The sequence below is a fragment of the Terrapene carolina genome, unplaced genomic scaffold (assembly GCF_002925995.2).
Source record: "Terrapene carolina triunguis isolate 2854851 unplaced genomic scaffold, T_m_triunguis-2.0 Scaffold58, whole genome shotgun sequence".
Taxonomy (NCBI): Eukaryota; Metazoa; Chordata; order Testudines; family Emydidae; genus Terrapene; species Terrapene triunguis.
In genome coordinates this window covers 97,196,191-97,221,509 of record NW_020664409.1, presented here as the reverse complement: position 1 = coordinate 97,221,509, position 25,319 = coordinate 97,196,191, and the positions used below count along the sequence as shown (strand labels likewise).

The 25,319-nt window shown below is 40.3% G+C and overlaps 1 protein-coding gene across 2 annotated transcripts in view; it reads left to right on the top strand.

Moving 5' to 3' along the window:
- FAM49B (family with sequence similarity 49 member B) overlaps nt 1-25,319 on the top strand; it is a 77,729-nt gene that overhangs the window by 18,316 nt on the left and 34,094 nt on the right. The window contains exon 3 of one of the 2 annotated variants that reach the window (XM_026646521.1): nt 19,137-19,219. In XM_026646521.1, coding sequence (XP_026502306.1) covers nt 19,147-19,219 — 73 coding nt within the window. In that variant the 5' untranslated portion in view covers nt 19,137-19,146. Of the gene's footprint in view, nt 1-17,956; nt 18,132-19,136; nt 19,220-25,319 lie in introns of those variants that run through there. The other variant, XM_026646512.2, reaches the window with a different exon arrangement.

Here is a 25,319-nt window from a genome sequence, read left to right as displayed (position 1 = left end):
ATTGCCAATGAAACTAACTGTCTTATTTAAGGAATAAGAATGTAGGGGGATAGGAACATAGTTTATGAGATTGTTCTATATAGAGAAGTGTGGCACTGAGGGATATGTCACTTTCCCAATGTCACATGGGAAGTCTGTGGCAAAGCTGGGAATTGCCTCGATTGCCTGGGTCCTGGTCCAGTGCCTGAACCATAAGTCCATCTTTCCTTTCCATTCTTCAGCTTCGGTTAAGAGTTCTTACTAATAACACTGTAAAAACATAGTCACTAGTGAACTAATTGATTGGTGCGCAGTGTAATATAGTAATCGCGAGGAATTTAACTGATTTTTAAATATCTGCTTATTTCAAATGTTAAGTGTTCATCTCAATTCCTGGGAGACTTCAGTTCAGTAACGTGTGACCATGCAAGTAACTGAGTGTTCTCACCCCATATTTGGTAACTCATCCGTGCCTAGCTTCCTGCTCTTCTTTTTTTGGTTGTTGACTTTTATAGTCTCTTCTCCTCTTGATGGAAAAGAGCTTTTTATGTATATACATTGTCCACACATCAAAAGGTGGTTAAACCTTTTTGTGTCTGCATACTTGTCTCACATTTTTTTTACAAGAAGGTTTGATATATCGCTGACACCTCTAAATGTAATTTTAAGTGCTTCGTAGTGAGATTCCTGGAAGTTCTGATATTGGCTGTCTCCTCATTAAAAATCAGATATCCAAAGCAGGGAATATTTTCATAGTCTATAAGATCACAAGTAGGTGGAATTTAGGATTATGAGGAAATAGTAATATATGTAGGTCAAGAGAACTTGTTCAATATTTGCTTTAGAATGTATACAGGGAAACATAAAGAAGTCTTTTACAGAAGAAGGGTGTAAACTGCCCCCCATGGTAGTGACTTGGCACAGTTCAAGGACCAGACTCCTAGTAAGTGAGCTGCCATACCAAATAAAGAACAAAACCTCTCAAAATATAATGTTGCAAGTTAATTCCTATAGTATTAGCCAATAACTATGTTCTTGTCAACTGAAGATAAGACAGTGAAAGTGCCTATACTTGTTCTTGGCAGTTATGACAGTGGGGAAAAACATGGCCTATGCAGGATCTAAATGTGAACATAAATTGGCTTCCTGAGAGTCTAAAGTATAAATATGAAAGTCCAAGTGTTAAAAATCTTCAGTGTTTCCATTTAATTCTACTCTTTTTCAAAGCTTTCATATATTTTAATCAATAAAACACTGGCTTCCTTTGGAGATGAAGTCTTTCTTTTAGAGCTGCAACCCAGATTTAAAAAGTGGAGTACTGTTGGGCCAACATTTTAAAGGATGGCTTTTATCCCCGTAGCTTTTGCCCTATTTTATGGATGCAAAAAGTATGAGCCTCAAAATCCTCATATTGAGTCCCCCAAAGATTTGTGGCAGCTATTTTAGTATTTGAAAATCTCCAATTTTGACTTTGGGAATGGAAGCAATATCCTTCCAGGAGCCAAACATAACCTGCTGCCTCTGTCAACAGTTAACATAGCTGGAATCTATCATGATGTATTGGCTCAGTCTCATCCAAATTCTGCCAAACAAATGGGACTGCACTTAGTAGGTATGCTGGAAATGGAGACCTTCTACAGGTCAATCTGATGGACTTCCAATACCAAAATTGAACCACGCCTTTTCAGGTTCTTGGCTCTGAAGGCTACAGGAGCTGAAGTGCTCTCTTGTCCTTGGAGCTGGCCTGTATATTTCCTAGTTAACTCTCATAGGTTGATAGTTAAATGTATAGAAAAACAACTTTATATCTTTCAAATACTGAATGTGTCCTCTTTACTGGCTGATATACAAACAAAACTTAGGACTGGAAGCTAGAGTATGGAAATGAGGTATTTACATAATTAAATAGGTGGTTATCGATAATTATAACAGTCATGACCATTTTGATCTGTGATGGTTGGTGGTTGGTTAGAGTGAACTAAGGGTTTTCATTTATTTTGAAGCATCTTCTCCTGTTTTGCTGTAGTTTTATCTAATACTTTTTCTCTAGCTACAGTGCATAGAAACAACACATTGTTTGCATTACTTGATCAGATTGCAGGATTAGTGAGGCATTGTGGACAGAGACCTTCATGTACTTTCCACTGTTCCAATAACAATTTTTTAACTGAGGCAATATGAATGTTCAGGTCACAATCTAGCGTCAGGATAGCTGGGCACTTAGACTGGCATTTGGGTGGGGAAATAAAGTTAAGTCTACTGGGAGTTTTGCTGATTCCAAGAAGATATGGTTGGAATAAAAGTTATTAAATGACTCCTCTCCTCTAGATAAGTGAAATTCACACTAAAAATGCAATAAATCAGTAGATAATAGATCTGAGTGAAAATATTTGAAATTTTTTCTGAATGATGTCTTGAGGAAAAAAGACTTGTAAGTTTGAAACTTTAAATGGATAAACTTATGATATGAAAGTGTTAGATTTTTTTTTTTAAAGGAGTGGTTAGTGCTCAATAAAGGTGCTAGATTGGCAGCCCTGAAATAGAAAATCCTGTATTACTGCTGTAAAACACAATAAATATGCATAGCACTTTACAAAGAGAGTAAGACAATCCTTGCACTGAGAATTACAAAATTTAGCCACAGAAAAGGCAAGCTTTCCCACCTCATCCCTTTTGTGAAGGTGTCACTTCTAAAAGTGAAGAAGGTATTCTTAATCACTTAATGTATGGCCTTTGGGCTAACACTACAGCTGTAACTATCAAGTATGTAGTATGGGCTCTATAACCTTGGACACCCATCCTTTAGAAAATATACTAAACCCATCAATTTATTTCAAATAATCTACTGACCAGGCCTGAGGTAATGATTTCTCTCATTGGCTATTAACTTGATCTGGATCAAGGGTGAAGGTCTGTGTCCCAGTCTAAATCACTGAGCCTTCCAAAGCACCTTGCGAAATTTTTAATATGTCTTGCAGCTTTATTTATGAATTTCTTGATACTTTTCCCATGACTGTGTAAAACACTAATAGAATGAAGAAATTTTAAGTGTCTTTGAAAGGAAACAAATGTATTAATGTCACAAGGTGGTACCAGTGATTTGAGGATCTTGGTTGACACAGTGTACTGTGCAGAAGAAGAGGAACTGCATGCCTGGGGATATGCAGAGAAAAATCTACTATGATAATTGTTTCTCTGATGTTGTGATGAGTATTTCCCCTGGTCTGCAAGGCCAAGTTGTAAATGAATGACCTCTCCAGGTGGAGATGTAGTACTACAAGAGAGGTTTAAGAGTAGCAGCCGTGTTAGTCTGTATCCGCAAAAAGAACAGGAGTACTTGTGGCACCTTAGAGACTAACAAATTTATTAGAGCATAAGCTTTCGTGGGCTACAGTTATGCATCCGAAGAAGTGGGCTGTAGCCCACGAAAGTTTATGCTCTAATAAATTTGTTAGTCTCTAAGGTGCCACAAGTACTCCTGTTCTTCTTACTACAAGAGAATTTTTATTTGAAAGATTGAAACCTGAAGGCACAGATTGCTTGCACTTGAATGTAAATGTGCTGTAACTAAGACTGGTGGTGTAATATTACTACTGTTTACACCGGGCATTGAACTCAACTTTGAAAAATTGTTTCCTCTTTTCCATTTATTTATTCTAAGAATTATTTAGATCTGTTATCTTTCAGTACAAACTGTTTAACTTAATAAGGACTGGCGAATAACGTTTTCATCTTAAAAAAAAAAATACAACTTAGAAATATTTTACATAATCATGATGCAAATACAAAACTAGATGCAAAATGTGTGTTTGGAACACTTAACCAACAGAGATCTGGAGGTAAGATAGAGAGTACATCCTTTAGCTCATGTCCTTATGAAAAGGAAAAGTACATTGTTAATAGTCAAGCCTGTCTTAACCCTGGATTTACACACTCCAAGATGAACTGCACCCAGTTTTTAGCTGTGGGTAAGTCAGTTCACAAAGCGTAGTAATTATTCCAGAATAAAAGTGACTTCTGTTCCGCAGTAGTGTCTACATGGTGAACTTTTCTTATTCTGCAATATCTATGCTAGCCAATTTCCCTGTGTACATGAGGCCTTCCACTGGCCCCCACTTCTCCAATTCTTGAAGAAAGTTCCACAGAATCGTTAGTGCCTGCACAGAATAGACCATATTCAACTCAAGGTCTCATCAGTGATTCATACACAAGAAAGAACATGATATTCCATTTTTCTTTCAAAATGAAGGGAGTGGAATCAATCCTGCCAAACCTTTGAAACTATGATTTCAGGGAATCTAGGTGTTGCTTTGTTCACTAAGCCATTTCCGCTGGCAAATGATGAGGAGATCCTAGGAAGAAAGGCCCGTGATTTGAACTCCTAAACTCTGCCACATGAGAGACTATTAATACTACTATAAAAAATGTCACTCCCATCAAAATAGTTTAAGTAAAAACAAATGTTTTACTTTCCTCTGAAATTAGAAGGAAACTTATTCACAACTCAGATATTAGTAAAGAACGGCTCAGCTGTGCAGTCCTATAATCTGATGTCAAACTTCTTATGAGGAACGCTCCAAGTAGATAACAATTTGAACAGAACATAAGAATGGCCGTACTGGGTCAGACCAAAGGTCCATCTAGCCCAGTATCCTGTCTTCTAACAGCGACCAATGCCAGGTGCCCCAGAGGGAATGAACAGAATAGGTAATCATCAAGTGATCCATCCCCTGTCACCTATTCCCAGCTTCTGGCAAATAGAGGCTAGGGACGCCATTGATGGACCTGTCCTCCATGAATTTGCCTAGTTCTTTTGTGAACCCTATTCCATTACTGCTTTAATTTCAGGGTATGTCTACACCCAGCCGCTAGTTCGGCAGCTGGGGATCGAAGTTCTGGGTTCGACTTATTGCGTCTGGTCTGGACGCGATAAGTCGAACCAGGAAGTGCTCGCCGTCGACTGCGGTACTCCAGCTCGGCGAGAGGAGTACCGCGGAGTCGACAGGGAGCCTGCCTGCCGCGTGTGGACCGCGTCTGAACCGCGGTAAGTTCGAACTAAGGTATGTCGACTTCAGCTACGTTATTCACGTAGCTGAAGTTGCGTACCTTACTTCGACTTGGGGGGTTAGTGTAGACCAGGCCTGAGTGAATGCAATATTTTTCTTGTCAAAGAACAATGCATAAACTATTCTAACTGCAGAATTGAAGGGCCACTTATGGAAAAACGTAGTTTAGTAGAATATTGTTCCAAGATAAAACTGGTCTGTGAAAACTATTATGGAGTTCTTGTAGTGGTTCTTTTAAGAGCTACCACTAGATGTCAGTCATGGAAAAGAATACACAAAACTTAAATTCGATGGTGAGAATATTAAACAGTAAAATATGCTCTAAGTAATTTGTGTATTAAATAGCTAAAGCATAAATAGATTTCTGAGTTGCTCATATGAAATTCATGATAGTTTCCATTCTTTAATCTGAATCATGCATTGAAATAAGTAAATGTCCATAACTCTAAATTTACATCTTTTCCGTGTTAAAAAATAAATAAAAATTCCATGAGAGCTGTTCTGTCATTGGATTTTAAACCTGCATCTCTGTTGAGTGGTTACGCAGTCTAAATTAATAGTATCTATAAACATTAGTAGGGCTCTGTTTGTTTTTTTCCACTCAATCTATAAATTGAACATTCTCAGTGAGCAATTGAGCAGTTTATTTATAAGGTTGTAGAAGTGTCTGAATAGCTGCTAGATGTTCAACTAAAAATCTATTGCAATAATCCTTTCCAAGCTGGACGTTAAAGCTTGTTTGCACAATGCAGTCCCTGAGTTACAACGTTAGATCCTTAGTTCCCTTAGGCGAACCTCATTAGGTAACATCTATAATACTAGTATTCAGCGTGTTTCAGTAGATGGAGATGGTTACATTTTTTAGTATTCCTGTTCCTTCATATGGCTCCATTGGAGTGGGGGGTTGGGGAGGGGAAATAGCTATGGAGATGGGACGGTAATGTGGACTGCATTTAGAGCCAAGTAAAATGTTAAGATCTTTCTCTGGACCCTTTCTGTGAAAGGATTAACTCTAGTATGATTGCTTACAAACCTCTCTGCATTCCTGGAGCCTGCCATCAGCCTTGAAGGCTGAATGTAACTAGCTCCTCTGAATTCCACAATATTGGTGGTGAAGCTTCAGAGTATAACCTCAACTTCCCATTTCCTCTTCCCTCCCAATCACAAACTGTATATTTCATGAGGGAAGAAAGCAAATAATTCAAACCAATTGGGAAGCTACTTTCTGATGTCATGCTTAGGCCATTAGCTGACTAATCTAATTCTGGGACATCATATATTCAGAAAATAACTGTTGTTCATTAAGCAGGGAAGAGCTGGTTATCTATTTGTGAGACATTCTAATAAAAACATGTTCAGTGTGCCTTAAAAGACAGAGTGGCCAAATTGATTTCCAGCTGGACTCTTGTCTGTCAGTCTCTGCCTTTTTATTGTGATATGTGTGGTCTATCAGGTTTGTGATGTTGTGGAATGTGTCTTTCCAACTGGTAGCATGCTGTTTTTCCAGAGGCCAAACAAACAGCATGCTGAAGGGATGAGGGGATTCTCAGTTACAAATGCTTGCCTGACTTAAAAACTTCCATAGGATCCAGTTCCCAACAAAGAAAATAAATTGTTTTCATGTTTTTAATGGTATGTATTCTTGCATGTCTGAGGGTTGGGAGAGGAAGCTCAACTAGAATACAGAGCCTGGATTTAAGGTAACTGGTTGTAATTAAGCACAACACCTTAAATATATTGAACATTGCTATTGATTTTAAACATCATAGCTGTCAATGTTAATGTGCATTTAAATGCAAATAGTAAACCATCACAGGAATGTTTTAGTATTTTCTTTTTTACCTCTACAAAGATGAGTTGATTTATTCTTTAAACAAACAGCCTCATTGATTACAAATATATCTTCCTGTATTTGTACATTATCTGAGTTAAAAGCATGGCAATTTTATACCTCACATCTTTTACATTTGGCACCATTCTTGATTCTCATATTTTCTTACATAAATACTAAAAAGGGGTTTATCATTCATTGAGCATATATTTTGTTGTTCACCAGTTGAGAGCAAAGTACTTTAATGTACAGTTCCCCTCAGAGAATCGGTCTGTAGAGCTTGGGAATTTGGTTACATCATGTACTTGTATTAAATTTCCTCTGGATTCAGTAAAAAAAACTGAAATCTGTCAGGGGTGTTTTCAGCATGAGAAGGGCATGCGTGCGAGTTTTGTTTTGAAAATATGCCTTTGCTTTCCGCTTGTCTGATCTTGACACTGCACTCAGCATCATACAGCCCCATAAGGCTGTAATGGGCCAAATCATTGTAATCAAATGTGGCATTCCATATGTCTTATTTTTTTAAAGTAGGTCAAGTTTGAAACCATTTTCTTAGCTAGCCCTTCTGTTTCCCACAACCTGTTCCAGTGGCCTAAGCATTGGGGAAAATACCTTGAGTGCTAGGAGGGATTATGGGCAGCTTCACAGGGATAGTCAGAGTTTTGTAGACTGAGTGATTAGTAGTAGCATTTATTTTCTCTCTAGCTTTATCTTGCTAGCTTTGTGGCAACAGAAAAAAGTACAGTAGAATCTCAGAGTTACAAATACCTCAGGAATGGAGGTTGTTCGTAACTCTGAAATGTTCAAAACTCTGAACAAAACATTATGGTTGTTCTTTCAAAAGTTTACAACTGAGCATTGACTTAACACAGCTTTGAAACTTTACTATGCAGAAGAAAAATGCTGCTTTTGACCATCTTAATTTAAATGAAACAAGCACAGAAACAGTTTCCTTACCGTGTCAAATCTTTTTAAAACTTTCCCTTTATTTTTTTAGTAGTTTACCTTTAACACAGTACTGTACTTTATTCCCTCACCGCCCCCCCCACCAGCCCCTTTTTTTGTGTCTTGTCTCTGCTGCTGCCTGATGGTGTATTTCCAGTTCCAAATGAGGTGTGTGGTTGACTGGTCAGTTCATAACTCTGCTGCTCTTAACTCTGAGGTTCTAATCTACAGTAATGCTGAGGAGATCTTAAAAAAATAAGAACTTCAGTTTTCACTAATATTGAGTTAAGTTTGTAAATAAAATCAGTAAAAATAACTGGAAGTAGGCAGCTAGAGGTATGAGGCCAGAGAGAGGTTGCAGTCTTGGTCACTGTCTTGACTCCTTACTGGAACAGGGTGGGGCTGAGAGGGAAGCTGGAGGTGAACACCCCGGTGATTCTGGGGACCGGGCATGATCATGAATGGGAAATGACCGCAACAGTGCTTCACAACATATTCAGTTGATGGGGAACCCCAATAATAGACCTGCTTGCTACTTACCGGAACAAGAAATGTCCCCGCTACTGCTCCAGAGCCAGACTGGGGAAACAGTTCCTAAGAGATACTTTCCTCCTTCAATGGGCAGAGACCTGCTATATGCTTTTCCTCCATTCCCTCTGATATCCCTATTAATAATTCAGGAAAAGTCAAGAGTTATACTGATTGTGCCCACATTGCCGAGACAAGTGTGGTACCCATGCATGACATAGCTAGCAATGTGTCCTCCAATTCTTCTTCAACCCATTCCTCACCTACTCTCCCTAAATGATGGACAGATCCATCACCCCAACTTACAGATCCTCCGGCTTCAGGCTTGGCTCCTTGTGGTTCCCACACAGAGAGAGCTGCTGCTCCAAGGAGGTGAAGGAAGTGTTACTACACTGTAGGAAATCTATGACTCATCGCACTTACCTGAGAAAGTGGAAACAATTCCAAATTTGGTGCAGTTCCAAACAAGTTGCTCTGACATCTTCCTCCTTTCCCTTAATCTTAAATTATATACTAGATGTCAAAAGGGCTAGTCTCTCTCTTAGCTCACTCCAAGTACATTTTGGGCCATAATGGCCTTCTACCAGCAGGTGGATGGATATTTGGTATTCACCCATCCAGAAACATGAAGATTCCTCAAGGGCATAGGAAAACTATTCCTGCACACCAGACACCCAACTCCAACATAGGACCTCAGTCTAGTTCTAAAGACCCTAACTAGACCACCCTTTGAACACATGAAATGTGCAATCAGAGGTGTGGGGGAGCAGATATACCTACAGTGTAGTAGCCATAGGGACACACATCTCGAAGAACCATCGTTACTGCACAAGGTGAGTAACTTCTTCTTATCCTATTCACTTCTACATGTATCTCCCTTCCCTCAAAAGCCTATTACAAAAAGTGCCCTTGTTACTTCGTCTAGGAGCCGTAGAAGAGATTCCACAGAAATATGGAAAAGTTTTTACTCCATTAATACTTTCCTCCAAAGTACAAACGGGGAGTCTTTGTCCTATCCTAGACTTGAAGAGACTGAACAAATGTATATACCACTTCAGATTCAGGATGGTAGCAGTTGCCTCAATCTTTTTATTCCTGTCAGGTTCAAGACTTATTTGTGACTCTCAAACGATGCTTGCTACCATGTAGCCATCCATCCAGCCCACAGGTAGTGCTTGGGTATCACAGTGGAGTCAAATCATTACCAGTACAAGGCACTGCCATTTGGATTCTCCACAGCACAGAAGGTCTTCATGAAATGCCTTGCTGTGGTAGCAGTCCGCATTTGCCCATACTTGGATGACTGCCAGATGACAGGTATATCATAGTGGGAGGCAGTAACAAACCTGTAATGTGCTCTACCCCTTTTCACCCAGCTGAGCTTTCTAGAGAACTGAAAATAATCATTTACCCCAGCACATATGATAGAGTTCATAGGATCCTCGATTGACTCCAGATCTGAAAAAGAATACCTGCCCAAGGACAGGTTCCAGTCACTACAAGCTTTACTCATTCTCTAGTTATCATAACTAGCTACAACAATATGAACATATCTTGCAGTGCTAGGCCACATGCTGGCATTCATGTACATGATTTGATGACACTTGCCAGACTTTCAGCACTGGCTCAGACCAGTCTATTATCTGGTGAAATGTCAGACAGACTAGAGGGTCTTAATACCACAACATATTATTGCAGAGCTGGCTTAGTGTTTGGAACCCAAGGGACAGGTTGGAGAGCTCATTTGGAGCACCTACAGATTCAAGGAACTTGGTCCCCAAATCACATGATTAATTCAGAGACATCATTCTGGCCTGTATGACATTCTTACCTGTCCTCAAAAACTTGGTGTTGCAGATCTTCACACATAGTATGATAGTTATGCTATACATTTGCAGTCCCCAAACTGTGAGACCTAAGCTTGTTGGAAGTGGTACACTATGACTGTCCCCTTTAAGGAGTAGTGGAACCCAGGGCCAGCTAATCCCTGTTCCATAATATATAGCCCCTTTGTAGAAACAGAGATCTGCTTCAAGGGAGCAGCAGACTAGATGGAGAATGGGCCAGGTGTTAATCAGGTAGCTACCTCCTTTAATATACAACCCAGCTGTTAGGTGACTCCCAGGAGGAGAAAGAAGGCAGATAGCTTGGAGAGGACAATTGCAGGGGAGCACTGAGTCAGGAGAGAGGCTCCCTGGGATGGAAGCCTCCTAGAATCACAATACAGCCCAAGTTGGAGGGCCGTGGGGCCCCTGAACTCCGGGAAGGAGTTGAGATCAGCACATGAGGAGACTAATAGGAAAGACTTTCCAGAGATTCCAGGGACTGCAGTGGGACTGGCAGAGCTCTCTGGCTCAGAGGGAACTGGAGGGGAACTGGGAATAAGAGCAGCTTGGAGCCCAAGTTGCCTGGTGCCCAGGTAAGGATCAGAGACCCATTTTCAATAGAAGACACCTTGCCAGATGGCTTCTCAGCTGAGGAAAAGAAAGAATTGATTGAACTGTCATATGATGATGGACTCAAGCTCAAATTCAACAAAGTGCAGCTCAGCGACTTTTCGCTTAGAACGAGAGGAGTTAGCCTGATAATGGACAGAGCTCTGAAACTTTTGATGCCTTTCAGCACTACATAGCTCTGCAAGACTGGCTTTTTCTGTAATTGCTTTTTTTTTTTTTTAAAAGTACAGTTCAGTGATGATAGATAGTATCTCGTATGGATAGGCTTGGCAGAATTCAATTTTTATTTTTTTTAAATAATTTTGATGGGTAATATGTTTATTTTTAAGCTCTTTTCAATTTTTATCAATTAAAATGTTCTGAGTTGTGCAAAATTATGGGTTCAAAGCCTTTTTTTTTTTTTTCCTTTTCCTTTTTATAGATTTTACATTTTCAAATTTGTGGGAAATTATGGGCGGGTCAGACAATTATTTAATGAAGACAGATGTTGAGATTCAAAAAGTTAAATCTTTGCAACCTTTAAAACACAAGTTGTCAGCATCACATGTCTAAATACCCTTATATCAAATTCTCAAGTAGCATCTTTCTAACGTTTCCTATCTGTAAATTTCAGTTATTATCGATGGAATTTTTTTTGTTGGTTTGTGAGTGTATGGTGAAATCAATATTGACTGACATTTACTGATAAAAATCTAATCTTTCCAAATCTACTTATGAACAGGCATTGCTGGTACATCCTGTTTCAGAAGTGACCAGTACTGGCTTAAGAAATGTTGCACTTATTTATAATATAGGCTGCTGGTGTGCTGAGACCACTGTTATCATGATGACTTTTTGTATTCCCCTTCTCTCCCGGTCTGCATCTGTTTGTCTCATGTCTTTTACTAAGGGTACGTCTATACTTACCCGCTGGTTCGGCGACAAGCAATCGATCTTCTGGGATCGATTTATTGCGTCTTGTCTAGACGCGATAAATCGATCCCGGAAGTCCTCGCCGTCGACGCCGGTAATCCTGCTCCGCGAGAGGAGTAGGCAGAGTCGACGGGGGAGCCTGTCTGCCACGTGTGGACCCGCGGTAAGTACCTTTGAGTTCGAACTAAGATACTTCGACTTCAGCTACGTTATTCACGTAGCTGAAGTTGCGTATCTTAGTTCGAACTGGGGGCTTAGTGTGGACCAGCCCTTAGATTATGAGCAACTTGGGGTAAGGTCCATCTTTTTTCTCTGTACAGCGCCTAGCACAGTGGGAGTCTGGTCCATGGTCCTACGCTAATATAAATAATAGCGCTGTTCATTCTAATAGATCCCAAAACACTTGACAAATTGAGTATCACTGGTCCCATTATAGAATCTACCTTAGGCTGAAACAAAACAACTGTGTATATTTAGCAAACACACACATTAAGAAAAGAAAGAGTAAAGAACACAGTATTTTGTAAGACGTGATGTGATGTTTTAGTAGTGGAAATATAACTGTTTGAATTTGGCCAGGACCATAACTCATATCCCTAGACTTTATAAAGAGCACAAGGAATTTTTTCCTAATGATCAAGACACTCCTTGCAAATCTCATCCAAAACCATTTCCCCTGCCTTTGGTAGCATAGTGTCTTTTAATCCCATTCTGGGCCATTGGATCAGTGCAGACATGGAAGGAAGAAAGCTATTTCTCAAATCACCAGCGCCATTTCCTGTAACTCCTTAGTTTTCTGTTGAGATCAATCAACAAGGAACTGATTTAGCCCACCTTTGCCTAGCCTTGTGTATATCAGTATTTGAACTGAGCATGTAATTACAGCATTTTGGGGCACTTAAATTGGGTGCAGCCTTTTCTTTTGAAAGCTGAATACAGTATATTTTTTTCACTATTGTATGATGGTAAGACTTTCCTTTTTTTTCTTCAGAATACCTAGCTATTTGGGCCTTTGTCTAAATTATTTATATTAGGGCTGTTGGTGCTCCTGTAAACTGCAAGCTCCTATCTGTTCATATGACAGGCACACAGTTATTAAAAAGCAAATTAGCCTTTCCTGTGTATTGAAGTATATTAGGTTTCCCCCCCTTTTATATACTATATTTTCAATGCATTGAAAATTAGTTGATCAGGAAATATTCTGAACATTACTAGGTGGTTTAAATTTTTGAGAATTCAAAGTGGGGAGTTGTGGTCATAATCCACTGTTATGAAATGCAGAAAGCATTACTTTCTTTCAAGAGCCCAACTTCATATACTATGAAAACTTTTGGGAGCCTTGAGTAATTTTTTTCACGTTTGTTCTGAAACTATCTAGCAAAACCAAATATTTTCTAATTTGACTGTCTTTTGCTTCTGCGTAACAATTTTTCATTTAGTTGATACTATTTAGTGTCTAAATAACGAACATTTGTTCCCAAGCCTATCTGTCTTCTAATTTTACACTGAAATTTAAAATATATATAGTTTTAGGCCTTTCATAAGGAATCCTAATGGTTGTCTGAGCAAATGCTATATAAAGATTTTTTTCTGCTGATAGTTAAAATATATCTTATAAACGCTCTATTTGCTCATGAATTCATTGTCTGAGAAGTCTGCTCACCTCTAAATTCTAACTGGCACAAAATGACAAATCCAGGCATCATTGTATTTGTGCAGCACATTACTTCTGGCTATATTTGGTCAGAGTAGAAATTGAGAAAGACAAATTCCTTATGTGTGCTTCTCTTTTGTGGGAAAAGTGCACTAAGCAGTTTACCTTTAGGTAATCACATTTCTGTTTATAAATCCAGCGTGTATTCTGTGATATTTCACCATAGGGCTTCAATGAAGCATGGCAACAGTTTTATTTGTTAACCTTATTCCTAGAAAAGAAACTTGGAACAGTAGATTCCTGCAGGAAATGAAAATCTATTATATGAGGACACTTGTGACTGAGGAGTTGTTAGGCACAAAACTGTATTTCCCCTCTAGCTTATTTTAAGAAGAGAGAGGGATTTTATTGAACAGTCCACAATTTTTAAAACTGCCCTCAGATGATGGCTATAGATTTTTCCTAGAATATTTTATCATCTTCTCAACCCAGCAGTGCACTCTCGCAGACCCACTTAATCTGACCATGTGGTTGCAACGATGGCAGAAAATTCCTGCTTCTGTAATTAATGTCTGGCCCAAAACAAAACAAGTCAGAAAACAAAAATATATATAATTTTAGAACTGAAAGTATTGGAGAGAACTTTTGGGTGGCTTAAGGATGTGCATAAGGATATTTATTATGTATAGTTAAACTTAAATATTTGTTTCTCTTTGAGCAGGTAACAAAAGTGCAGCAACATAAGCATTTGAGAGGAGGGATAATTTTTTAACTAAGGCACTAGATTGGGATTCAGAAGATGATCTGAGTTTTACTTCTGGCTCTGCTACAAACTTTCTGTGTGACAATGGGAAGTTACACTTTGTCTTAATTCCCCATCTGAAACTCTAAGGATGAATTCATTTTATTTATAGTGCTCATCACTGTAGTATCTGAGCACTTCTCAAACAATGAATATGTCCTCAGAATACACTTGTGAGGTAAGCATGTAGTAGTTATCCTCATTTTACTTCCCTGCCTCACAAGTGGGTTTTGAGGAAAAAGTCAAAAATTTGTGACAGGCTCAGATGTTTTGGCAAGGAGCATTGTGAAAGTGTGTGTGTATTTAGGAAAAAATCAATCCGTCTAAACAACTCCTCAAAACATGAGTCTAACTACATTGCTGAAATAGTAAGGTCAAGATTTTCCTAAACAGGTGCTTAAAGTTAGGCTTCTGAGTCCATATTTAGGCACCTGAATAAGTGACCTGACTTTCAGAAGTGTCAATAAGTGCTTATGTTTACTTTTGTAGCTATCAAGTTTGTGTTTCTTTGAAACGTAGCAAATTCTAATGAGATATTAACCAGTAGGAAACCATTTGTAGTGATATTTGTAGAGATCTCGGTGACCTTTCAGTAAGCTGGGAAATAAATTAATCTATTCTATGGTAACAAGCTTTTGAGAGCCAAAAATGCCAAAAAATTACCTTGGGTTGGGGGTACTTTAACCTACTAAAATACATAGTTCATTATTGTCTTAACTTCAAGCAAAAATTATAACTCAAAGGTGGGGGGCTTAGCTCAAAAAGTTTGAAAACAGCTTAGGGTGCAGGGAGGGAGTAGCTAGGGGCTGTGTGTGGGTAGGGGGCAGCTCAGGGTGTAGGGAGGATGTAGCTCAGGGTATAGGGAGAGGGGTATTAGGGGCTATGTGCTGGGAGGACTCCCGTACAGTCCCTGTTCCCGGAGGGGTCTGCCAGCCACGGAGCCGGGTCTCCCCACCCAGGTGGGCTCTTATCAGCTGCCTCTGTGGGAGCAAAGGGGGCTGGGAGCTGAGGAGCAACTTCAACCTGGAGCACCAGCAGGAGAGGAGGAAACGCTACCGCTGCCTCCTCCATGGCACCAGCCAGAGCAGCAGCTGCCCTGCACTGCCCGGCTCCGCTTCCTGCCTCCAACGTGGCCTGGGAGCGGGGAGAGGAGATTGTGGGGGGGGAGGTGTGGAGCTGCCCCCTGGAATGCCGTGCTCTGGTGCTGCAGTTTTTTGGGGGGGGCAATGCCCTCCATGTCCCTAACTCTGCCCATGGGCTCAGGGCTTCTGCCCCACAGGGAGCACCAGGGCTCGGGGCTCCAGGATTCAGCCTCCCGCCTCCCAGCTTCAGCCCCCCAGGGGACACGGGGGATCGGGGCTTCAGCTGCAGGGCCCCGTGGACCCCTGGTTGAGAACCGCTGCTTTGTAGTACTCAGAGGTCTTTCCATATCGTATCCCATCGCTAGCCATTGGGGATATTTGGTACTAGCAATTGCAGATTATCCACATGCCATTGTAGGCAGTCTGATCATAACATCCCCTGTATAAATTGATCAAGCTCAATCTTGAAGCCAGCTAGGTTTTTTGCCCCCTATTGCTCCCCTTATTGGTCTTGAGTACTATATCTTGCTGAGATCTTAAAAATAAACTTCGTATGGAGTTTTTAAGATAAGCTGTATTTTGATATGAGGTATATGGCACAAAGGAGAGGGAGAATTTTCAAAAGATTATTACCAGCTATTTGACATCTCAAGTTCCATATTGCAAAAATATGGATCAGACTTTCAAAATTTGAGGTGCATGGGACCTATTTTTGAGGACTTTAGAGAGTGGCTAAAATTGGGCAGCATGTATAAATCTTAGCTATGGAGAGAGATTTTCTCATTACTGTCCAACAATTTCATAATTGCCTGCCTTTTGTCTGACTTTATTGTGAACGGCTTCTGAGTTGCTTTGTTACCCCTATATAAACAAAACACTGTAAGTAGAGCTTGTAGAAAACACCTATGCCCTTGCGCATGTTTTGGATTAATTTCCCCCCACTGCTTCTCACATCATCTGATGCAGTCTGGGGTACTATCTAATCAGATGGATAGAAGTAGTGGGCCTGTTTCCAGTGTCTTTAGTTGACCTCTTTCCAAATTACACACATTCCTTATCCTGATTCCAACTACTATGAGATCTAACGGTTTGCCTGGCTGCTGCTTCAATCGTGTACTCCACAAGTAGTAGTGGAGTACACGATTGAGTACATTCAGAGTGAATGGTCTTGTGCTCTCCCTCTCCAAATAAACATTGCTGCCATGATTAAAGAAATTAAAGCACCTTAATGAAAAACACTGGATTTCTGTGATTTTTATACAAGTGCTTTCACTGAATTGCAGATCAATACACTTCCTTCTTGGCTCCTTCCATTTGAACCCATAAGTCAGACTATTGATCTGGCCTTAGTTTAACATTTTTATTTTTAAGTGCTTGAAATCCACATCTCACATGTTTTAGTTTAGTGACGCTCCTGAAATGGGATAGTTCTGGTAGTAAGTATTGGCATTTGGGCCTTGTAGCGGCAGCATTGTTAAAGCACCCCGTTGAATTGAGGTTGGCTCATGCTCATTGCTGTTCTGCAGATCTTGCCAAAGCATGTTTGCAGGCTGGTGGTGGTGAACTATATGTTGGTCTTAGAACTATTGATGTGCATTGAAAATGCTGCCCTTTCATGATGTGCCATTCTGGCCAGGGCTGGCTCTGGCTTTTTGGCCGCGCCAAGCAAAAAAAACCGGGGCGGCCAGAGCGCGGGTGCAGGGGGACCGGCTGGGGGGGGGAAGCGGGCGGGAGCGGGTGGGAGAGAGAAAGAAGGGGGCGGCCAGGGCTACAGCAGGGGCGCTGCCACGAGGCCCCTCCTGCTGTGCCGCCGCCTGCCGCGGGGGCTGCGCTCCAGTCGGCGGGGAGGGAAGGAAGAGGACTGCCCTGCAGGGTGCTCTGGTTCTCCGCGCCGCCGCCCCCTACAGGGCGACCGGAGCGGAACAAGAACCCCCCCAAAAAAAAAAGCGGCCGTGCCGCCCTAGGATTGGGCAGAATGCCGCCTCCAACAATCTGCCGCCCCAAGCACCAGCTTGCTCAGCTGGTGCCTGGAGCCGGCCCTGATTCTGGCATTCCTACTTAAGCATTTAATTATTTCTAAAATTTGCTGGTAATGTTTGAGGTTTCATCATGTGGATTTATGTCTCAACTAGATGAATCTAATAAACCACAATTAATCTTTCTTTCACTCTCTGTTTGTTTTAGCTAAGATGCAGCAGAAAAGCATAAGAAGACTCTTTCAGATATGATTAGTTCATATTTTGGGGGAATAAAGTTTAACTTACTTGGCTTGTCAATTTAACTTCAGTTTTGGGGGGGAAATTTTCCTTTGCTACAAACTACTCCTACTAGATTTCTAGCCAGAATTGCATTTCTTCTGGATTTTAGATGGAGGAAGAAAATTGTATTATAATGGACACCATGATTCCACCCAGAATGTAATATAGTTTTGACCACTCCATGGGACACTGCAAATCACACACTACTCAGCATTAAGCAACTACAATGCTAGAATTATTCCTTGCTCTTCTATAGTTGGATACAAATGTTTGTCATAGTTGGATACAAATAATGGCAGAATTTAGTTTTTCTGTATAATTGCCACCTTGTTTTTCGTTAACCACTTCTTTCTGAGACTGGATAGGTGAAATGGCACTTGCACAAAGTGCGTGTTAGCCCTGTCCAAGCCACAAGTTGGTGAATCAGCACATGTGTGAAACCACAAAGGAGCCAGCCATAAATGGACCCCAGTCCTCTGCTTAAAAAAAGGAAACAATTACTGGAACTAAACAATGTTGCCATTTTTATTTTTAGGTTTGCTGGCATGGGTAATCTCATTAAAGTGCTAACCAGGGACATAGACCACAATGCAGCACATTTTTTCTTGGATTTTGAAAGTAAGTCTTTCAGCCCTTCACAGCTGGTGCATTTAAAATGGTAACAGTAGGATTGCGTGTGCCCTCTACCACAGTGAAGGCGAAGGGAACATCAGTTGCAAAAACACAATCTGAGAAAGGGTTGCATGTTTTGTTTTGTTTTTTTTCAGTAGAGCCAAGCCACCATCATGCTACTGTGTAATTCTTGATTTTCATGTGCTTAATCATTTTGGGTCTCTCTCTGGTCAGTGATGTCCTTTCATCTGCCTGCAAATCAACTAGCCATACAATGAAAAATTCTGTCAGTGTGCCTTAGTGAAATGTACAGACTTGTATGAAGGAACAGTAAAATCCCTATCTGATTCCAACTTGTTCATTCATAGCAGGGCTAGTATTGTTTTTACCCAGGATTTAAATTCATGAATGGAAGTGAATTTGGGAGTCGCACCTGTTAATTTTCAGATGCATTACCTAAAGATCACAGGATCTCTAGGATCTCATATGGTGCTATGTTGTTTTTTGTACACATTAAACTGAAATGAAAAAAGTGTCCGGATGCAGCTTTCTATGATGTTTCTCCTTTAACAAAATTGTAAAGGGAAAAAAATAAAACTCTCCACCCCTCCACATCATCAAACACAGTCTGAGTCAACATTAACATAGTAGCCGTGCTGCATATAGGATATTTATCCTTGAAGGCACAGACACTTGCTCAGGACACTGGCTCAGTGAGATGGAATTTATTCACTTATAAGGCCTTCAGTTGGAGCTCTTCTTCTTTCTCACAGGAGAGACTATGAAGATGTGGGTGACACATGTCTGTCACTTTTTACAGGAAATCCACATCCTTGGAGGTGGGGATCACCCTCCACCAGCATGCACCATAGCAGGAGCCTGAAGGATGGTTTTATGTCTGATGGAACCGTTTGGACTTTACCCCCACCACCACCACCTTCATTCTACTATATTTGGGCTGTTCCTTCTTATAAAGGGATATTCTCTTTTCTCTCATTCTTGTCTTGACAGGTACCTTAACATGGGGAACCTTCTTAAAGTTTTGACATGCACAGACCTTGAGCAGGGGCCAAATTTTTTCCTTGATTTTGAAAGTGAGAAGATGATTTTATATATCTATTTCTCTTTGCCTGCAGTAGACTGCATTTATGTCTCATTCTAAACGTATGTCTTCACTTTGCCATCCTTCTAACTACTTTGCATGACTGAGTTATGAATACTTTTGTGAACAATTGGAAAATAAAATAATTGTCTATATCCCACTATATTTATATTAACAAAGGTAAGCTTGTATTTAATAAAAAAAAAAGAAGCCAGAAGTGAGTTTGTATTAGATAATGCTTTTGATATAGGGATCTGATATGTTTTTGTGCCTTTTCTAGACATTAATACATTTTAAAGAAAATATCTGCCCCTTAGGTTATGCCTTGTAAATTTGAGACTTCACTAATTGCAAAACAGCTGAAGAGCCTGCATATAAAATGGTCCGTTCATCCCTTTAAAAAAAAAAAAAAAAAAAAAAAAAAAAAGTTTAAGTACATAGAGGTAAATAATCCTCTCAAAATATCATAACTTAAAAACAATTGTAGAATGACTTGCCAAAACTTGCTTACAGATTCCAGAACTAGAATACTAATGTGAATCCCCTCTTCCACACTATGCCAATATACACTGAAACAATCATTGGTATGCTATTCAGTTCACAAAAGCCATTCATAACTCTCTAACAGCAGCATGTAAAAGGTACATTACATGTGAACCTAACTTGACTAGGCACAGAAGTGCTTCCTACAGTTCACCAAAAAAACCCAACCCCAAATCCACATGCAGAACTTCTGTAATTTTTAGCAAGGAAAAAAATCGCCTTTCCTGATCAGTGCCAAATGTCCTGAAAGGTTCACGTAGCTTTTGATTATTTCTGCTTTTTGTTTGCTTCACATTGCATGACGTAATATGGGCTAAGAATGGCAGGTAAGTGTTATTGGCTGCTACTGTGCATGTTTAACTGCTTTGCTTTTGGCTATATTTAACTTACCAGATGTGCACCAAAGCACATGAAAAAAGCAAACTAATGGTATTAATCTGTGGGGAAAGAAGGTTGCCCTTTTAGTAAAATATAATCAATAATATGTAAGTGAAATATTGAGAGCAAATATTGATATAGAGCAAATATGAAGTGCACTCTCCATTTTTTTAAATTTCCCCTTTTTGGCCAGACAATGCTATCTTGGTTGTATTGGTTTTAATATGAAAAAACTAGTTTAAAAAGTTAAATTTAATCTTTAAAACAGTAGAAGAATAATTAAATCTAAACTTGTCTTTCCTTTATTGTTGAAGTTTACAAGTATTGACTTTCCTGAATTATTTACGTTCCTTGCAATATCTTGGCATAGTTCCCTATTATGTATAATTTCTTTGGTTTACTGTTTTTTAAAATTCTTTAATATTAATATACTTTATGAATTATCATGTAGTCTCAGGACAATAATATATTAACTGTTGGAGCTTTTGAGTTGTGTATCAGAATGTTGGAATAAAGATGCACGCCACACGCTCTAGGCTATTTAATAGCACTTCATCAAATTACTTTAGTGGTAAGAATCATACATCCAGCAAACTTAAAATGTGATAAAAATCTGTGCTAAGTTTTTAAAATGTTTTGACCTTTTAAAATGATCAGTTCTATTGCAAAGTGCATGTTTTCAGCATGAAAAAGGATAATTGGCATGGGGCTAAGCAGGTTGCTGACACAAAGTGTTTACATATGCAATCAAATGAAGCAGCTTATATTATGGCTGAATTTTAGGTCATGTATCTTGTTCATTTTGAACTTGCATTTGGTTCTGCTGCTGTACTTTGTGTCCATGCCTCTCTCTATTCTCTCTGTTCTGTTTCAGATGGCTTGCATTTACAGAATCTTGGCTTTGATACAGTCAAGATCTTATACTTCAAGACTTGGCACTTGATCTTTTGATAAACTGAATGTTGTCTTTTATGTGGGCAAGTGAGGAAGCTTTATATTAAATACAAATTTGCTTGCTGCTATGTTTGTTTGGCCCATCAGTGTTACAAAACAAGCTACTTTTGGGTCATTGTTCCGTATAATTCAGGCCTATAAACACACTTCACAATGACCTCTTGAAAAGGTTAGTTGTTTAACACCCATATTATCAGATAATGCAGTACACAGCACAAAGTTAATCTCCATGAGGGTTTCTAAGGATACATGATGAACCTGAAAGACGTAGTATGGATTTGTACGCCAGTCTCTGAGACTTCCAGACTTAATTTTGTTTGGTGCTAGATTTCACTGATAGCAATCTCACTGGCTTTCAGAGAATGCAAAGAGAGAATATCAAGGAAGTTGGTATGATGGGCTGTTGGCTTTCCCTTTAGATATTGTCAGTGTGTTGCAACACTGGTGGTTTTAAACTCAGCATTGTTGTAATACTCCTTAAATATCTGAAAACCAATAGTGGCCTTTTGTTTTCTACTTATGTCCGTGCACTAGGGTGACCAGATATCCCGATTTTATAGGAATAGTCCCGCTATTTAGGGCTTTGTCTTATATAGGCACCTATTACCTCCCACCCTCGTCATGATTTTTCACACTTGCTGTCTGGTCACCCTACCGTGCACCAACATTATAAGACCACCAGTGTAAGGGGCAGAGCTATGGTGGGGACAGTATGGTGTGGTTATTTGTGAAAGCACATACAGGAGCCGCTGGAACAAGGCAGTAGAGGGTGATGACAGTGCACCTTATTGGTTGGTGTAATTGCTTCAAAAGAGCAAATATTGATTAGTACTCAACAAGTAAAGATGAAAAACAAATAGAATCCAGAGTCCTCAAATCTTGATGTAAAGACATTACAGAGAATCCACCATTTACTCTAGTTAAAGCCAGAAAGTGACCTATGGCCCATGCTGCAGAGGAAGGCAACCCCCACCCACCAGGCTTTCTGCCAATATGACCTGGGGGGAAATTCCTTTCCGACCCTCAAATATGGTGATCAGTTAAACCCTGAGCATATGGGTGAGACACACCAGCCAGACACCTGGAAAAGAGCTATGGTGACTCAGAGCCCTCCCTATCTAGTGTCCCATCTGCAACCATTAGAGATATTTGCTAATAGCAGTTGTGGATGGGCCATATGCCGTTGAGCAATCTCATCCTACCATCCCTTCCATAAACTGATTAAGCTCAAACTTGAAACCAGTTAGGTTTTTTGCCCCCACTGTTCCAGGGCATCACTCCTCTGATGGTTACAAAACTTCATCTAATTTCAAGCTTAAACTCGTTGACAGTCAGTTTATATGCATTTGTTCTTGTGCCACCATTGGCCCTTAAATTAAATAACTCCTCTCCCTCTCTGGTGTTTATCACTCCCCTCAGCCTTTCTTTTGTTAGGCTAAACAAGCCAAGCTCCTTAAGACTCCTCTGGCAAAATAGGTTCTCCATTCCTCTGGTCATCTTAGTAGCCTCTCTCTGCACCTGTTCCATTTTGAATTCATCCTTCTTAAAAATGGGAGACCAGAATTGCACGCGGTATTTCAGAGGAGGTCTCACCCATGCCTTGTATAATGGTAATAACACTTTCCTATCTCTACAAAAAATACTTCATCTGCTACATCCTATGATTTCATTAGCCTTTTCCATGGCCACATCACATTGGTGGTTCATAGTCATCCTGTAATCAACCAATAAACCTATGTCTTTGCCCTTCCCTGTCACTTCCAACTGATACATCCCTAGTTTGTTGTTAGTCCATAAGTGCATGACCTTGCACTTTGCACTACTAAATTTCATTCCATTTCTATTACTCCAGTTTTTCAGGTCATCCAAATCTTCCTGTATGATATTCCGGTCCTCCTCTGTATTGGCTGACCCTCCCAACTTTGTATCATCCGCAGATTTCATTAGCACACTCCCCTTTTTGTGCCAAGATCATTAATGAATAAGATTGGTCCAAGGATGGATCCCTGAGGGAACTCCACTAGTAATTTCCCTTCAGCCTGACAGTTCTCTTTTCAGTATGACCTGTTGTAGTCTTCCCTTTAACCAGTTCTCACATTAATCCCTATCTTCTCCAAATCAACTAATTTCCATGTGGAACTGTATCAAATGATTTACTGAAAATCAGATCGATTAGATCTACTGCATTTCCTTTGTCTAGAAAATTGGTTATCTTCTCAAAGAATAAAATCAGGTTGGTCTGGCATGATTTACCTTTTGTAAAACCACGTTCTTTTTATCCCAGTTACCATTTATCTCTAGATCTTTAACTACTCTCTCTTTCAAAATTTCTTCTAAGACTTTGCATACAATGGAGGTCAAATTAAGAGGCCTGTAGTTTCCTGGATAACTGTTCTTTTCCTTTTTTAAAATATAGGTATTTTTATTTGCAATTCTCCAATCAGAAGGTATGACCCCGGGGTCCTGGATTCATTAAAAATCTTTCCAGTTGGGATTGCAATTTCATGTGCCAGTTCCTTTAATATTCTTGGATGGACTTTATTCAGGTCCCCCAATTTGGTCCCATTAAGCTGTTTGAGTTCGGCTTCCACACAGGATGTGGTAACTTCTACTTCCATATCCTTATGCCCATTAGTTACCCTACCACTGTCCTCAAGCACCTCATTATTCTTATTAAAAACGGAGGCAACGTATTCATTCAGGTGTTGGGTTGTGTCTACATTATTTTTAATCTCCACCTCATCCTCAGTGCTTAGTGGTCCCACTCCTTCTTTCCTTGTTTTCTTTTTGTGTGTATTGCTAAAGAACCTTTTACTGTTGCTTTTAATTTCCTACACAAGGTCAAGCTCTGCTTGGCTTTTGGCAGTTCTCACTTTCCCTACACTTTCTGATCTCCAAGAGATTCTTGCTGATCCATCCCTTCTTCCATTCCTTGTAGACTTTCTGACTTTCTCTTAATAACCTATTTAAGGTGTTTGTTCATCCAGTTAGGTCTGCAACCTTTCCCTACAATTTATTTCCCTTGCTTGGGATGCAGTCTTCAGATAGCTTCTGCAACTTTGATTTAAAGTAATTTCAAGCCTTCTCCACAGTCAGATCCTTGAGGTCTTCAGTTCAGTCCAGTCCACTTCCCTAATTCCCTTAATTTTTTTTAAAGTTTGCCCTTTTGAAATCAAGGACCCTAGTTGAAGACCTATTTTTGTTTATCCTTCTGTTTAATTTAAACTGAATTAACTTTTGATCACTTGAACTAAGGCTATGACTAAACTACAGAGCTTACAGCAGTGCAGCTGCACCGCTGTAGCACTGCTAGTGCAGACACTCTAAACTGATGGGAGAGAGGTCTCCTGTCGACTTAATTACTCCAGCCCCCGCGAGTGGCAGTAGCTATGTCAGCAGGAGAAGCTCTCCAACCAACATAGCACTGTACACACCGACGCTTAGGTCGGTGTAATTTACGTCGCTCAGAGAGGTGGCTTATTCACACCCCTGAGTGACGTACGTTATACCACAGTAAGTGGTAGTGTGCACATAGCTTTTGATTGTCTTCTATAAGCAGTTTTTCTTCAAGTGCTTGCTCATGTCGATTCCATTCTAGGTGCGCACGCTCCCACGTGCGTGGTTGTCGGAGATTTTTGCCTTAGAAGTATCCATAGGATCGGCAGTGGCGCCCCCTTGAGTGCCGCGCTTATGCGCCGGTATATCAGGCGCCACTGACCCTATGCTCTCTCAGTTCTTTTTTATCTCCCATGGTGGTTAGTCGGAGCACCTTTCCTTGCATTGCAAGGGCTAGCAGTTTTTCGTCTGCTGACTTCGAGCCTTAGGGCCTTTATAAATAGTTTGTTTATAGTAGTTAGTGTTAAGTAGTTAAGTGTAGTTAGCAGTTAGGGTCCCAGCAGGAACTTCACCCCAGGAGGGGCATGCCCCGGACTCCTGGGTTTAAGCCCTGCGTGGACTGCAACAGACCTATGCCTGTAAATGACCCCCATGGCAGCTGCCTCAAGTGCTTAGGGGAATCACACGTTAGAGATAAGTGCTGAATTTGTAAAAACTTCTGGCCTCGCACACAAAAGGAGTGGGCTATTCGGCTACGGACTCTTCTCAGGGAGTCTGTCCTGCATCCGGCCTCCATGCAGCCCTGCCAGGACTCGCCAAGTACCTTGGCCTCGGTGTGCAGTGCGCCCCTAGCACCATTCCCCATTGCTGGTGTCCAAAAA